We start from the raw sequence: 16,372 nt of genomic DNA, 5'->3' as shown, positions 1-16,372 counted from the left end.
GCTGTTTGATTGAGTTGTGCCCATTATGCAGCTTAATCCGCACCTTTCGTCCTGACCTGGCCAGCTTGCCGTCCATTATCCCGTCGACCAGGTCAGTATTCAGTCAGCTCCGCCGGCTTAGTTTAATTTTGCGAACATCTTTTGATTGACAGCCACATGCCACTGGACATCAAGCTGGTAAAGGAAAGCCTGGTAGTAAATACCATATAATTGTTTTTAAATACGTAGAGATTTTGGGTACTAGATCTGAGAAACTTAGTCGTTTTTAAATACTTTCAATACTTTATTAAAGTAATTTACCAAGTAATATTTCCCCTAATATAAAAAGGGGGTTTCAAGCCCAAATCATTAAGAAATCTTTTTACTTTTAAAGATTTGTTTGCTCAGCCGCAATGTCTTCTTAATTAATTAAACAAAACTAAAGTAAAAATAAGCAAAAAGTAAATGCCGAAACCCGGGATTGAACCGGGGACCTTTAGATCTTCAGTCTAACGCTCTCCCAACTGAGCTATTTCGGCATATGAGTGGTTCGAAACCATGTTCCGATTACACACGCTTGCTACGTTCCGTCCCTTTCCACAACTCTGGCGATTCTCTGGCTCTTTGGGGCTTATCTAATCGCAAGCAGATTAAAAATAGCACCTCTAGCCTGCAGGGCAGCCAAGAGCCCCACTAGAAAACAAATGAACCTGCTGGCTGGGGAGCAAAAGTTCCAGCGCCAGCGCTAAAGTCATCAATGTCAAATGCATTACAAGTGCAACAAACTGGCTTAAGGATTCTGTTGGGCTATTTCTATGGAAGTGCACTGCAAACAATGTTAAGTCAAAGAGTGGCTTAAATGGAAACTATTGAGAGACGTTTGAAGCAATATTTAAGCTATTTCGCATCGGATATGAAAAAGGCATTCCATTTACAAAACATAGTTTTAATAGCAATATACAATTTTGGCTCGATTTTTTTTCGAAAATGGGGTCAGGTTTTAGGTGGTAAGGTTTTGATGGAAAATGATAGCTCTCGAAGATCCAAGATCGGGAAGGTATAACATTCACCGATCGGACAAATTTCAAGAAAGTTACGGCCTTTTTCCTGAAATAAATCGATGGGCAGGACATGTTGGCCAAGTTAAGATCCTTGGGTGGCCAAAATGAAATCTTTTAAGACACTGTTTAGTCAATATTTAGGCCAATTCAAATCGGATTTGAAAAAGGCATACCATTTACAAATCAGGGAACTAACTAGCGTCGATCTGCATCAAAATATAGTCCAGATCGCGAAATAAAATTTTGGCTCGATTTTTCGCCAAAATCATGATTTTACTCCTTGGAAAAATTTCGAAAATGGGATCAGATTTTAGGTGGTCATGTTTTGATGGAAAATGATAGTTCTCGAAGATCCAAGATCGGGAAGGTATAACATTCGCCGATTGGACAAATTTTAAGAAAGTTATGGCATTTTTCCTGAAATAATTCGATGGGCAGGACATGTTGGCCAAGTTATGATCCTTGGGTGGCTAAAATGAAAACTTTTAAGACTGTTTTGTGTCAATACTTAAGCCCATTCGGATAAGATTTGAAAAAGGTTTACCCTTTACAAATCAGGGAACTGAGTACCGTCGATCTGACCAAGTCAAGAAATAGGATGGCGAAAATAGTAACTTTTGAATATTAAAATATTTCAGAAATTGGAAATGATGAGTTTTCTCTGGGTGTTGCAGCTCCTCTGTCCGCAGCCAAATCATGTTTGTTCCACCACGATGGCACATGGCATCTAATGAACTATTGTGGTGGGGGAGGAGGAGCTGTGCACCAGTCGCTGGAGGGGGCAAGGACAGGGACGGAGGCAGGGGCGTGGGGCTGGGCTGGTGTCGCACACACAGTTTTGCTCGCTGGGCAACAAATCAGCCACCGACAAAAACCAGAAATGGAGCTACAACTGAGGCTGAAGCTGAAGCTGAAGCCTCCAAGCCTCGGTCGCAGCTTCGTGTTGTCGTTGTAAAAATGTTTGCTTGCACGCTTTCCAATGGTTGCCGATGTCTTGTTGTAGTTGTTGCTGTTACTGTTGCTGTTGGTGGAGCTGCTGTAGCTGGTCGTGCTTTGCGGTCGTTGCCCCGCTGTGACGTCACCGGTTCAATGGCAAAATGTGACCCAGATTGTCTGAGCTGCACAACTAAGCTATAGCCACATGTGTGTTTGCTTGTATTGCTGCGTCAATGTTTGTGTGCCGTCTGTGTTAGCCATATATGTTCACTTCTATGCCTCTTTAGAACGAAGAGCGGGCCCAAAGAGAAGGTCCCCATGCTCCATCTTTCTCTCGCTCTTAGACCTAAGCCAGGTTGTAAGCCAGCTTATGCTTGCCCTTGGTTGTAACCTCTTGGACATAATATCGTATTCATTTTATTTTGGCCACAACGTCAGCAGCTTTCTACGCCCCAAGCCGAGTTCCCTTTTCCGATTTCGCTCCCAATCCGAGTCCCGATCCCGCTGTCCCTGGCTCTTGCCTCGGAATGGGGACACACGATTCTCAGCCGCAGTGGCTTCTCCTTCTGGCGACTTTTTAGTGAGTCGGCTCGATTGCCTTTGTTGCCGTGTCTCCGTAATTATCGCTCGCCTGGCCAACTCCCAAACCTCAAATTCAAGCCGAAAGCCACACTGAGAATAACCTTGGCTTAAAATAAATAATTAAGAACATTTTCAGATAAAATGGAATTTTTTCTTGTACATAATTTATTCAAACAAAATATTTAGATCCCCACAGACATCGAAGTAGAACACAGTTAACTTTAAAAATGTAATTCTATCAGAATTTTTTGTATCAGTGCAGGCCAAATCGTCCAGAGTCAAGAGTCCCAGGCCGAGGCAGTGTTGCGTGTAATTTGTTATTTTATTTTATTGTTATTATTACCGCATGCGACGTGCACTTTATTTTCATTACCAGTTGGGATTCTTTTCATGCATATGTAACTTCGTGTATGGGAGAGCGCATCTAATGCCATGCATCGGAATTGGAAAATGCTTTCATAGTTGCAGCAGCTGTTGCTGTTGCTTCTATTCGCGTTGCACGTGTGAAGTTGCTGTTGGGGCCAACTGGGCGGAGTCCCGGGTTTTGTGGAGCTAGCCCAGCACCTACTACCAGTCTAATTGGAAATGCATAAATGGTAATTGATGGCTATAAATAAAATGATGATATACCCAATTTGTTGTGACTGAGCGCCCTGCGTTGATGATATGCATTCTGAACTATGATAGTTAATCGATTTACATTAATGATGTAAGAATGGGAATGGGTGAGTCCCCTGAAAGGGGCTTCAATAAACCCCTCATGGTTAATATTTTCAATATGAGATTTTCCGAGCGGAAAATTATTGTACGGAAACTATCCCGTATAATTATTGAATTTAATTAAGGTTAAGATATGGGTTGTTACTTATTAGATGACTTTATTTACATACAAATATTTTACTATGACTATACACGGACTTCCCTTGATATTCATAAATATATTCACTTTGATAAATGCCTGTAAAGCTCTCTTCCAAGAACTTACCCTACTTCCTGGGGATTTTAATCTGAATGTTAGTGAATCACGGTGACATTTATACATATAATTTTTATTCGAACCTCGACCCATCAACCGATCAGATTTTTTTCTCCTCTAATGGGCGACAAATCAGCAACAATCAGTACACATTTGTGCAATTCATTAAAACGCTTTTGATTTGATATTGGCTGTAAGCAATTAATTGTGCTTTTAACGATTCTCGCGCCCTGTCGCGCCCACTCTTCACTCTCTTCCACACACACCGATGGACTTACAGTAAGAGCTTGTAAGCCGCTCAGCCAGCTTGAACATAACTCTCTATATAAATTTGTAATATTCATGGCACAAGGCGAGCCGTGATAAAAACGGCTGGAAAGAGAGGGGGCGGTAGGGAAGAGAGCCATGCCGGTTGGGGGCCAGTTTCCAGGCCTCGCACGAAATTAACAATATTTATATAAACAAGTTATAAACAATGTTTGCCTAAACAGTGACAAACACACTAACACAAACATCGTCAAACCAGTTGCCGCTCACTGCTGATCTCCCCATTGCTCCCCATCTCTTTCGGATCGTGTCCAGCCATCTCTTTCGCTGGCACAGCTGCATTACATGAACGACGGATGCATGAGTAGCATACACTTCCGCATTTCTGAGGTTGCATTGTGGACATGGCATGCTCTTCGCTTAGCGCTGTCCCTTTCCATCAGGCATTCTTCTCCTCTTTCTACAAAGCTCAGTTCTCTTCCGAAGAAACGCTTGCTCTTCGGCCCCACTCGAAGTCAGCTGATTTTGTTTTGCTTGAACTTTTGCCGGTTTTGGAGCCGCGATCCCATGTATCTCACTCTCTCGTACTGCAGCGCCCCTCTCTGTCTGTCGCTAGCTTGGCTTGTTTGTTTTGGAGCGGTAAGCTCGGCTTCTCCATACATTAGCATGTCAGTCGACGACGCTGATGGCGACCCTGCCCAATGTCAATCATTCCTTGGCCCTGTCGAGGGAAGCAGGCCAAAACTTCGGAACGTGTTTCCAACCCAGCATCACCGCAAGAAGGCCAAAATCCATTACAACAAACTTACGGGTGTGATGTACAAACGAAGAATGTATGTATGTTGGGTTTGTAATCCTCTGTAGCTTGGTAACATCCACACTGAGAACTAATCCTAAGGAAAGGCTTGGAAAAATATGTAATTAAATGTAAGGATTTTAATATTAGTAATGAAAATCAAATTTTCAAAGAGGCTTTAATATTTTTTTTCTTTGTAATCCTTTGATACTCACTCCTAAATCAAATCTAAAGAAGATAAATTCTCAACAGTTTGGGATTTTCTTTTTTAGTCATGTAATTCTCTTGTAAAATTTTATGTAATTGCCAAGCTTATCGATCTTGTTACCCGAACTTTAATATATCGCGGTGTAATGATATTTCGTAAACTCACTTACACTCTTACCATAAACGCACTCATACTTACAATACCGGCCGTGAACGTGAATCCGCATAAGTATGGGTGTGGGCCTAGCGAGCTTGGCTTATGTTAACTTGGTTACAGCACGAATGGAATAGCTGCTGGCCTGGTCATTCTTTTTGTGTTTTTTTTTTTTGGTTCTTTGGATTTTTGGGGGCCCAAGTTACACACTTTGTATGCTGCATATGTGTGGCGCACACACTCAGACTTACGGATATTTGGTTTTTTGGGAGGTGAATGGCCGCAACTGTCGTTGCCACTTTGGTAACACCGTGGCGCATCAAACGTAGCAGTGGCGGGCCAAAAACCAAAAGCCAAAGCCACAACCTCGTCGTCATCATCATCATTTCATCATGAAGACCATGGCGGATCCCAGTACTTTTGGCGCACAAAAGGAGGTTGGAATGGGTGGGGAGCTGTAGGATAAGTACACGGGAGAAATATTCCGTTGTTTTAAAACAAATATTACAGATTAAACTAATAGTTAATATGGCTAACTATTATAAAATATTATTCGTATATAAATAAATATTTAAATAAAAGGTTAAACTCCAGTAATAATTTTTTCTCAATGCAAAAGAGTTGGAGGGCAGGTCAGGCGGCGTAACGTTTAATTTGCTTTGCATTCTGTTTGGCCAAACTCCAACAGCGTCGATCGTTTTGGCCCGAATGTTTGGAAGCCTGGCTTAGTGACTGACGGACCAAAGTGAGGGACGTCACTGCCGTTTCTGCTTCTGATTTCTGCTTTTGGCCCGAACGTAACTCACGCATTTTTATGACCACACAAAAGTCTTGGCCTGAAGTTTAAGGGTTTTCGCCAGCTCTTCGTTTTGTTTAATTTTGTTTGTGAGATTTCTTCCCACACTCCGATTCCCAGTGATCCTCAAACGAAGAGCCCGTATCATAATGTGTTGCCAACAAAAAAGTGAAGAAGATATTCTATCCGTATCTAAGAAGCTTTTGCTTTTATACTGGAACTAAACTGGAGCGATTTGTTGGTGGGGGCGTGGTGGGTGCGTGATGAATGTGATTTCGGAGGCAATTAAGTCAAATTAGTAAAAGCTAACAAATCATTTCTCTTAAGAATAAACCATAAGAAATATACATTTTATAACTACAACAATGTTTTCGAATGTTTAATTTTATTGAATTAATTATATGGGTGTTGCACTTTGTATGCTCTCAATGTTGGCCATATTTTGCTCTATTTTGCCATCTAGGTGGTCAGCGTGTAAAACTAATTTGGTTTTAATTCCTCCTTTCAACACATGTTCGTGTGTAATTTTTAGCCCGCCTCGAGGTATTTGACCCTTTGGCTCACAGCTGATTTATGGGAATTTGTACCTATTCGTATACCAATCCTTCTCTATGGTCTGCTGCTGCTTTTGAATCTGATTCTGATTTTGCCTCTGATTCTGATTCCGATTCTGCCTCAGCTTCTGCTTCTATTTCTATTTCAGCCGGAGTTGAATGTACGTTTTGCGTGAAAGTTTGTGTGCTTTGTTTGTTGCTTTGTACTGGGAATAGGTAGCACAAAAAAATTAACAAAACTAAAAAAAAAACGAAGCAGTAGAGGCGGAGCGCAGCCATAGGAAGAAAGCTAATTCATGACATGCTGACCATATTAATTTATCTTCTTTCTGCAAAAGCTCGTGCATGATTTGGCCATTACCACCAATGGAGTTTCCCCTTTCTTCCCGACCCAGTCCTCTGTCATTTACAGTCTAGCTTCTATAACCCAAACCACATTTTAGCACTAGATTCATTTTTATTTCTAATATTCTTAATTGGTTAAGATTGATCAGGAGTTTCTGTCATGAGTTCGTTTATTGCACAGGCTGAAAATTAATGTGACTTCTAATTACCATTATTACCATTATAGTGAAAGTTGGAGAAAATTAGATTTGGGAAAGTTGAATTTAAAGGAGTTAGACTGTATCTACGAAGGTATCGCCGTCATATATGTGATGGCCCTTGTCTCTTTGGTTTTTCTGTCCATTTCTGTGGTACAATGAACTCCGGTGCGTGAAATGTTTGAAGCTCTTCGTTCTTTTTGGTAACGAGATCATTGACACTTTAACGCGGAATGCATTAAGTTTGTTACCATGGCGAACGATCGCGGTCCGTGATTTCTTTCTTTTATTGGCATGATCGTGCACTCCTAATGATAAAGAAGTTCGTAGAAAGATAGATAGCGCTGCTCGGTTGAAGAAAGTTGATGGATGGTTGGCCATAAAAGTGCTAAGATGATGGATATGTTGCCATTCATATGAACTTTGAAGAGGTCATTTTCTGTTGGGGAAAATCAATTGGCGGCTTAGAAAGTCGGCTTAAATGCAAACACACAAAAAATGGGTCTATAACGTTCCGAGATTTCCATATTTAGTTTTAATTGGCTCTTAACTTTTGTGATATCTTAATAGATATCCAATATAATCAATAAAACAAAATTCCAACCCTAATTCTTATTAATGGAAATTTAATTTCGCTTGTGCTTAACATTTAAATGCTACACAAAGGGGAATTTAAATAATTATCCCATTCCGATGGCGTTTCACGAAATCAGCATGAATATTCGGTGATAATGCAAATGATTACAAATGCCCGGGCACAGTGGTAAACAAAGTCGGAGTTCAGTGACACATTATCAGAGGAGCAGAATGAGGAGGACCGGACAATCCGACAGATAAGACGTATCTGGACAAAAGGGAATTGTTTGGCATTGAAATCGGTGCAGAAAATTCTTTACTCTTGAACACGCCATAATTACTCCATTATAATGGAGCGGCAACAACTAAACCAATCCAAACTGAACTGAACTGAACTGAACTGAACTGATTGAGAGGCCGCAGAAGGCTGCAGGCTGCAGATAATGATTATGGTTTCAATTACCCGGCAACAAAGCGAGGGGCAAATGGGAGTTGGGGTGTCTAACGAACGCCCCGCAACAAAAGAGTAAACAAACATATATGTTATTATATATTGTGTGTATTTTTTTTCAATTTTTTTCCTGCTTCTTTTTGGACTTTTTAGTGGTGTAAAATATGCGGAAATGCATTTCTATGGACTTACTTACACACAAGTCAAACACCACAAGTCATGCCAGCCGGCGAAACTTGCATGTGAACAGATCGCTCTGTCTCCTTCGGTCGCTCCGTTTCCGTCTCTTTCTATATCTGATGTTCCGTCTTTTTCGCTCGGTTTGTGTTGGCCCGAAGATGACGATATTAATGTGGCTGCGGATGGTAATGATGATCATGATAATCATGTGAAAACCAAACCAAAGCCAAAGCCTCCGCCTCATCCGAAGAGCCTCCCATGGACCTGTTTGGGGCATAATAAGAACACCAAGCAATGCAGCTGCCTGCAGCAGCAGAAGCAGCAACAGCAGCAGCAGCAACTGCAGCAACAGCAACATCAACGCGATGCAGCTTGGCAATGCAACCAAAATGGCAACAACAACTACCAGGATTAGGAATGTATATAGCCAGGAATATGCGTTAAGATACATCAACATAAATATATTAAAATCTTTTTTATAAATATTTATTGCAATATAATTAATGTGTTTGAATCTGAAAGGTAATCAGAAAGGTTTCGAATAAACTTTTAGATAAGGAAACATTATTTTTGTAAACTATTTTTTAATCCCATGCATTTTAAATTGTATTATGCATAGGAGCTTCGAAGTTATATATCCTTTGCAATATTTAAATCTCATGTCGCTGCAATATTGATGTCTTGGCCATCCGCAAGCAGGATGCAACCCACGAGAGGAGGCGGCCTGCCCGGGGGGAGGACAGAGAAGGCTTGCAGACCGCTCTGATCAACCTATAGCCCAAGTAAATTACGACAACGACGACTGCAAGTCAACCAGTCAAGTCAGTCAAGACAAGAGTCATCTCTCAGCGGTGTGTGTTTGTGTGAGAAAAGTTAAGAAAGAAAGCAAGTTGCTGGCCAAGAAGAAGAAGCGGCAGAAGACGGCACAGTGAGGAAGAGGAGGCTGCCTGGGCTTTTTCTTTTGTTGTATTTACAAGCGGCCAAAGGTTCGTTGACCGTACAAATAGTGACCCACTAACATCCGCGAGTACGTTCACCCTAGTGACGTATTGCCTCCAAGATCGAAGAAGCAGCAGCAGCAGCCACAGCAGCACCAGCAGCCGTAGCCGCAATAGCCGAAGCTCCAACGAGGCCGAAGCGAACCGGGCTGAGACCTTTTGGGCCAGGTTTACTCTTCCGAGTATCCGCCGAGTCTCGAGTTGGCTCGAAACGAACCTCGGAAATCAGTTGTGGGCTTAAGAGTAGCTCCGTCGAAGCTTAAGAGCTGGCTCAGTGTCCGAACCTCTCCGGGGCACTCTTGGCCTGTTTTGGTTTTTCTCTCGGCCAAAATGCGGAAATGTTGCAAGTTACACACTCACTCTTGTATGGGTGTTTATTTTCATTTGGTGTAGTGTTTTTTTGTGGTGTGTTAATCCCATCGCAGCGGACATCTTCATCAGGCTAGATTAAAAGCAAATTGGATGGCGAGCTCTGTTCTCTGCACCTCTCTCTTTCTTTCGGCCAAAGTGATTTTGGCCCTGACCATAAAAATATTTGTTGCAGCAATCAATTATGATCTCGCCCCATCTGCGATTGTATGTGTGGCCTAGGGCACACTTGGAAAAATAATAATTTCTTTTCATTTTTTATCAGGCAATTAAATTGGTTAAGTGTATAATTAATACTTTGTTCATTATATTTTAAGTACCTACTACTTGTCAAGTGTCAATCGTGATAAGATTTGATTAATTTTTAATATGAAAATTCTTAAAAGACATCTTCAACTCAGAATTATTCCTGTTTTGACTCACAACCTATCTCACCTCTTAGAAGAAGGTTGCTAAACTATTGCAAGGTTCGTATTCAGGTACAAAAATATAAATCCTTTAAATAACATAATAAGAATGTTGCAGGCATCATCATCCGGTATCTCGCGGTGTGGCACCTCGCTTATCTACTCGACCACACCTTTCCTACGGCCGGGTCTTGTGACCTTTAGCAGCCTTGACAATTGCCGACGCCTTTGCCTTTGCCTCAAGTTCATGCCTGCTGGCAAACCTGAATTTGCCACATGCGGTGAAAGTAAAAATTCATAATTTTCACCCGCCCCCTCCCTTGTGCCAAAGGTGTTGTTGTTAACATTTTACCCAAAGAGGCCATAAAAATGGCAAACCAACTGCGCTCAATGCAGCGGCGGCAACATTGCAACTGCAACACCACACTGCCAGCAGCAACACCATAGCTGCAGCGTTGGTGGCAAGACCAACACCATCACCACCACCACCACCAAATGCAATGGCATGCAGTTTTCCAAGCCCCTTTTTACCACTTCATTAGCCAACGAGCGGGTCGAATTCGGTTGTCGGTTTTTGACTTTGGCTTCGACTATATTTTTTTGGGCCTTTCTTTTACTTTCATTCGCCCGGCGAGGAGTTTTCCGAATAATTTTGCCACCAAGGTGTGGGCCTCGGCAAAACATTTTCCATTCCTCACAGTTTCCAAGGCTGAGGCCGCGTTGATCATGAACATGACACAATATTATGGATTATGAGGCGCCTCAGTACACAGAAAACATTTTAAGATTATTAAGGGTATAATTTTAAAATCAACCTTGTTCCAAATCACAGTCTTTGCATAAGAAGTGAACTAAAGCAATATTTAAAAGGCGAAGTTGATTTTATCTTAAGTGTTTTATCAGTAAGAGTTTTCTATATCCAAATATGGATTAATCTAAAACATATGGAAATTTCCAGGATATATACTAATTATTTTTAGAACGTATATAATTCTAATAATATTATTATTATTTAAATAAGATAATTATGTAAAATTGAATATACCAATTATCCTTGAATATCAAAACTATCCTTTTCTTCTAGTGTATTCATTGGTGGTACGGGTTGTCAATCGATTGTGTGTTTTTGTGTGTAAAAGAAAGATATTTTGTGGCAAAAACATTTCTATTTCTATTTTGTCTCCTTTTGCAGGAGTTCATAATTTAACGTTTATTTATGAGTTGTCAAATAGTGTGGTACGTGATGTGTCGGTATTGTTTTGTAGGATACTTCAAGTTCAAGGCGCCGGCGCCGTTTAGATCAATTTGATATTTATGGGTTTATGCAGAAATTTGTCTGTTCCCAGGCAGGATCAGGATGTTCAGGCCCACACACGTTCACGGATACCAGATTTTTGATCATGAATGAATAACTGCAGGCGGGGGAGGACATTCAATATGGATCCTGACAGCCTTGAACTTCAGTTCAGCAGCTGCCGAGGCTGTGGCTGCTGCTGCTGCAGGGCATCTTCCATCTGATTGGGCACATGGGAAAGTGGCTAAGCTTTTGGGGCCAGGATCAAATGACTATTGGCAGCTGGCTGCCTCAGCTTCCGATTCACACGATCCCTGCTTACTGAAGCGAGGCCAAGTGAGGCTACCAAATTGGCTAACAATTTTCAAGTGGCTGATGCTGCCGCTGCAATCATTGGATTAATTTTAATATGTCCATGGACTGGGCTGTTTTCGACCCAGCTAGAAGCGGCAGCATCTATGATTATGGGCTCACGGCATCGATGCTGAGCCAGAGTTGGAGTCGGAGTTGGACTGGCCATACAAACACATGTACATAAATGTAGCAACATAGCTGCCACTGGAATTGCGACCTCTTTGGCGCTACCAACACGGCTGTTGTTGCTGCTGTTGCTGTTGCTGCTGCTTTAGCTGTAGCTGGTTACGAAACCCCAAGAAAAACTTCCGCATTCATTTAAGATCATTTCTGTCGTTTGCTGCTCCAAGTTGTTGCTGTTGCTGTTGCTGTTGTTGCTGCTGCTGCTGTGGCTGCTGATGCCGGTGCAAGAGTTGCAAGTTGCAACAAGCATCAACACAGCCCCCCTCATTTGGTGTTGCTTGTCTGTTGTTTGCTATTATTAATGCCGCCGCCACCACCACCGACGTCTCCAGGTATCCAGGTGCCTTTAGCTGCTGTTTTCTTCATTTGCTGTTTTCGCGAATTTATGGATCGGGGAGCAACTCCAGCGCTCACACACATGTGACTCCGACGGATCGAATGGATCTATGGACGCGGAGCCAGTTCGTCTGCATCCAAAACTTAAGCGCCCAATTGACAAGGTGTTTTGGTGATTGTCCATACCGGATTGTTGTTCCTTGTTGGTTTGGTTTCGTTGGGTTGTGCTGTTGATGTCATACTCGTGTGGCCAGCGGACCAAGGTACTGGATAAGGCCGGGAAACGAAGGATGCGGAAATAATTTAATTTATCTGAAGAAGGTGTTGAAAATGCATTAAAAGTGCACCTCCTACAGTAATTGGGTTGAATTGGTTCTATTAAAACAAAAATTAACCACAACTTTACAAATCGATTCCGTTAAACGAGTCGATTAATCAACTCGAATATGATCCAGATTGGTAAGCTTCCGGGAAGACTTTAACCAGTCCTGCCATAATCAGGTCAAGTCTTCCAGCTCCATGACTGGAGTTCTACCCATTTCTTTCGCCTCTGTTTGGTCTGTGCCGCCTTGGCAATAAATTCACACTAACGGAGCGATCTGGGAGAGAAGTCAACGAAAAAGACTTTTACGTTCATCAATAATAAGTACCGTTAGCAAGCCTCCCGACTTGGCCAGATGACCAAATGTGCAGTCGTGTGACTGTCAAATGTGGAGGCATGCGTCAATAAATTACCTAGAAGCGCACCCAAGAGAAGGCCAGAAGAAGGAGCCGGGCTTCTTCGGGAGAAGGCCAAGAACGAGAAGCAACTGCATCGGAAAGCAGCAGCAGCAACAGCAAGAGGAAAAGAAGAAGGCCAACAAGAGGCAACGGTATATTATGCAATCACAGCATGAATGAGACACTCTTGACCGAGTTTCCATAGCCAGGCAATAACGGTACCACGACACATGCGACAGCTGACAAGTGGCCCCAACCGGAGAACCAGAGAAATGGAGAACTGGAGAACCGAGTAGAGACAGTCGGGCCAAGTTCCAGGCCCAAGCTCAAGCTCACAAAGAAAAGCGCCCAGGGGGAAGAAGGCAGAAGGTGGAAGAGACGTGGAGGGCACGGCCAAGAAGCGACTAACGGGTTCTATGCTGTTGTGGGCCAATCCGGCAAGAAGGAAGCGAAGGCGGGAAGCGGGGCTGGCCAACTCGGGAGATCGAAATGCAGGGCGCTCGCCAATTATGCAAACAATGCTCTAGGAAAATAAACAACAGAAAAGAGATAAAAACTATGAAACATCTATTACATATTTTTTATAGAATTATATAATAGGTTTTAGTTAATTCCATTGTAAAATAAATCTTTCAGTTGCATTTATTTATTTTTAAGCAAGGTGATGACAGGAGTGGACAGAATAATAATATTGTTGGTTAAGCTTGTATAATTTTGTCTAAGTACAGACGGTATTGCTTTTTTTGTAAATTAGTTACTCAGATGGGTCTTCACGAGGGAAATCAAAGGAGCAGCCGTGGGCATGGCGGGATGCTCACCAGCACTGCCAGCAATATCGATATGGGTATACTTGATGGGTGTCTTGGAGTCCAGGCCATGTTTGTCCAATCCCGAAGCCACGATCATAAATGCAGCTGGCACTTGGTGGCCGCGAGGCGTCTTCACCGATGGGGCGTTATTGGCCTGCACCAGATCCTCGCCAATCACACGACCGGCATTGAAGGCAAAATCACTGGGACGCAGAATGGAGACCTCGAAAGGTTCGCCAAAGGCCTGGCCAGCAGCCTGCAACTTCCTGGCGTGATCCTCGCGTTGAGCCACGCTATTGTCGATGGCAATCGACTGACCCTCGCCGGCGGAAATGAAGGCATGACCCGTCAAAGTGGCAATGGTGAAAATGTGGGGATCGGGAAGATTCTGTTCAAGGACCATTTCCTTCATACGGCAAAGAGCATCCGTCATGCACATCCTGCCTTCGGCGTCCGTGTTACCGACCCGGACATGTAGTCCAGAGCGAGCGGTGATAATCTCGTCGGCCACATAGCACTCCTCACCCACGTTATTGCGAACCATGCAGAGTGCGCCCACCACATGAATATCGGCTGGCTGGAGCTCGTTCACCACCTGCATAAAACCGGCGACAGCGGCAGCTCCACACTTGTCCCGGGACATACCGGCCATCACACCACCGGCCTTGATATCAGCACCACCGGTGTCGTAGGTCACACCCTTGCCGACCAGCAACAGGGTCTTCTTCGCCGGTTTTGTGGTCGGCTTGTACTCCAAAAAGATGATGCGGCCACGATGGCGCTCCACGACATCTGATGCACGATTAACAGCAGCGAAGAGAGGATACTCCTTCTGCAGGACTTTCGAATCACTGACCACGTTCACAGTCAGTTTATCAAACAGGGGTTTGAGGTACTTCTCCACCTGGATGGGGGTCATGCGCTCGGGATCTCCTACCCCGATATCGCGAGCCACGAAGCGACCTGCCTCCAGGATCAGGGCTTCTTTGAGGATCTCGTCAGCCTTGGGGTCGTCAATTTGAAGACTGAGGGTGGTCACGCGGGGCTGCTTGGAAGCTCCAGCCTCACGCAATTGAATAGGCTTGAAGTATTTAAGAAGGAAAACATTGATTATATAAAAACCATGGTTTTAGATTCTACAAATCTACTTACCACATAAAGTTGCTCCAAGGCACCGAGGACAGTGCAAAGCTCTACCTGAGGAAAGCGTTTCACCTTAGGGACAAACAACAAGGGAGTTTGGAATCCAGCCTTTAGTGCCTTTTGCATTGACTTTTTGGCTGCCTCCTGGTAACTCCTAACATCATCGTAGTCAGTCAGTTCCGGAACCGGAGCATACACGACGGGCTGGTCGATATTGGCAGCCTTGAAGCAAGAGATGCTGCTGTCAAAGGACTTGTCGAAGCAGCGATGTTCCTCGAAGGTATCCTTCAATTCACTGGGCACCGCATCGCGGTCAATGATGCAGAGGCAATCGCTGTTGGTCCGGCTCACTAGCTTGTTAAGCCGGAGGGTGCAGGGCAGCATTCTAGAGGGTAGCAGGAAGTACGTTTTTTATTAAAATACTTTACAAGTAATTCAGGGTGTCAAGGTTTTGACATTGACATTGAATGTCATTTTATTGCATTCTTTCACGCCATACAATTTTATTATTTGATTGGATATAAAAATCGGTGGGTTTTGCACAAATTGAAATTGGTTTTTTGATTTCATTTAGTTATTTCTTCGACTGTTTATTAACCCCCATTTCTTTTGCTCAAAAGCAAATACACCCATGGCGGTTTCCCCATTATTTCCATTCCTGGCGCTGAGATTATCTTAACTTTGAAATGCAATAAAAAGACTGAGATAAGCCTTCAATGACCATTATAAAATAAGTGGTTTACTCAAAAAACATGGTAAAAAAAAAGGAGAAAAAGTACTACATTCTAAAGTATTAGATTCTTGATAAAATCTTGTTAAACTTATTCTGGGGTGTTGTCTTGCCAATGATTTCAGTAATTCCAATCAATTTTGCAATTTATTGTTATGATAAAAGTAATCTCACTTTTTGAAAGAATTTCAATTGTATCAAGTACAATGTGGAGCAATTAATTAGCAATCGGTAATCGGGGCGACATAACTTAACCCTGTTTATTTAAAACACTCCCACTATTTTGTTAGTATTTAATACTTACTTTTCAATACCCATATTGAGGACTTAAAGGCAGCAACACGACTCGATCGATCGGCAAGTGGGGCGTCACTGAACTTGAACAAAGCTTGATGGATTGCAGCTGGAAACTGGGGGCTTGGGAGCGAGATCTGGAACTAAAAAGTGGCGATAAGGTGCCTTCAAACACTTGGAACGGTATTGATAACGCTTTGGGACGCTTTGCAGTGGTCTGCCTGGGTGGCCAAGCTTTTATACATTTGAGAAGCGAGAACTTTGGTTAAATTGGAAGCGAGCGAAAACAAATTGCACGAGCGATGAATAATCGCCTGTATGATCACACTACCCTGAATTGTAGCCCCAATTTATAAAAACAACAATAAAGGCAAAGTCTACTCACGTTGCCGCACCTCACCTCGCTTGGATCAAATATTTCCTCTTGCCAGTCACGTCCACGCTGGATGCAGTTTCTGTGCCAAAACGCGAAAACAATAGCAACCCGATATACCACATTCACTGCCAGACCAGCCGGCGTTTAAAGCTTTCAAATGCCGGGCCAGCTGTTTTGTCGTTAGCCCATGTTGCCAACTGCCATGAATAAGGCAAAAAAGCTTCCAAAATCATTATGAAAATGATTTCTTCAAGTTTTTGGTGCCTTGTGGGGCTCTATAGAGTTCCCCTTAGTTTTAAAAT

At 42.9% G+C, this 16,372-nt stretch overlaps 2 protein-coding genes and 1 non-coding gene across 4 annotated transcripts; 1 reads left to right on the top strand and 2 right to left on the bottom strand.

Moving 5' to 3' along the window:
• Window positions 1-445: 445 nt before the first annotated feature.
• Window positions 446-518, bottom strand: Trnaf-gaa. The gene has a single exon. It is a non-coding gene; the product is annotated as a tRNA-Phe (tRNA).
• Window positions 519-7,657: 7,139 nt separating this feature from the next.
• On the top strand, window positions 7,658-8,760 carry LOC123257007. Its single transcript, XM_044714192.1, has 2 exons — window positions 7,658-7,952; window positions 8,031-8,760. Exons 1-2 carry the CDS (start codon window positions 7,870-7,872, stop codon window positions 8,470-8,472), a joined length of 525 nt encoding a protein of 174 aa, XP_044570127.1. The 5' UTR covers window positions 7,658-7,869; the 3' UTR covers window positions 8,473-8,760.
• A 4,582-nt stretch (window positions 8,761-13,342) lies between these two features.
• LOC6501392 (putative aminopeptidase W07G4.4) lies at window positions 13,343-16,232 on the bottom strand. 2 transcript variants are annotated; one of them, XM_014911533.3, is made up of 4 exons: window positions 16,095-16,232; window positions 15,705-15,837; window positions 14,680-15,055; window positions 13,343-14,608 (listed from the first exon to the last, which is right to left on the bottom strand). In XM_014911533.3, exons 2-4 carry the CDS (start codon window positions 15,716-15,718, stop codon window positions 13,469-13,471), a joined length of 1,530 nt encoding a protein of 509 aa, XP_014767019.1. In that variant the 5' UTR covers window positions 15,719-15,837; window positions 16,095-16,232; the 3' UTR covers window positions 13,343-13,468. The 2 variants fall into 2 exon arrangements, with proteins under 2 accessions (XP_014767019.1, XP_001955137.2); XM_001955101.4 differs by having other exon boundaries at window positions 16,080-16,197.
• Window positions 16,233-16,372: the final 140 nt, after the last annotated feature.

The sequence above is a fragment of the Drosophila ananassae genome, chromosome 2L (genome assembly GCF_017639315.1).
Source record: "Drosophila ananassae strain 14024-0371.13 chromosome 2L, ASM1763931v2, whole genome shotgun sequence".
NCBI lineage: Eukaryota > Metazoa > Arthropoda > Insecta > Diptera > Drosophilidae > Drosophila > Drosophila ananassae.
Note: the sequence above shows the minus strand (reverse complement) of the source record. Positions and strands in the feature narration are given on the sequence as shown.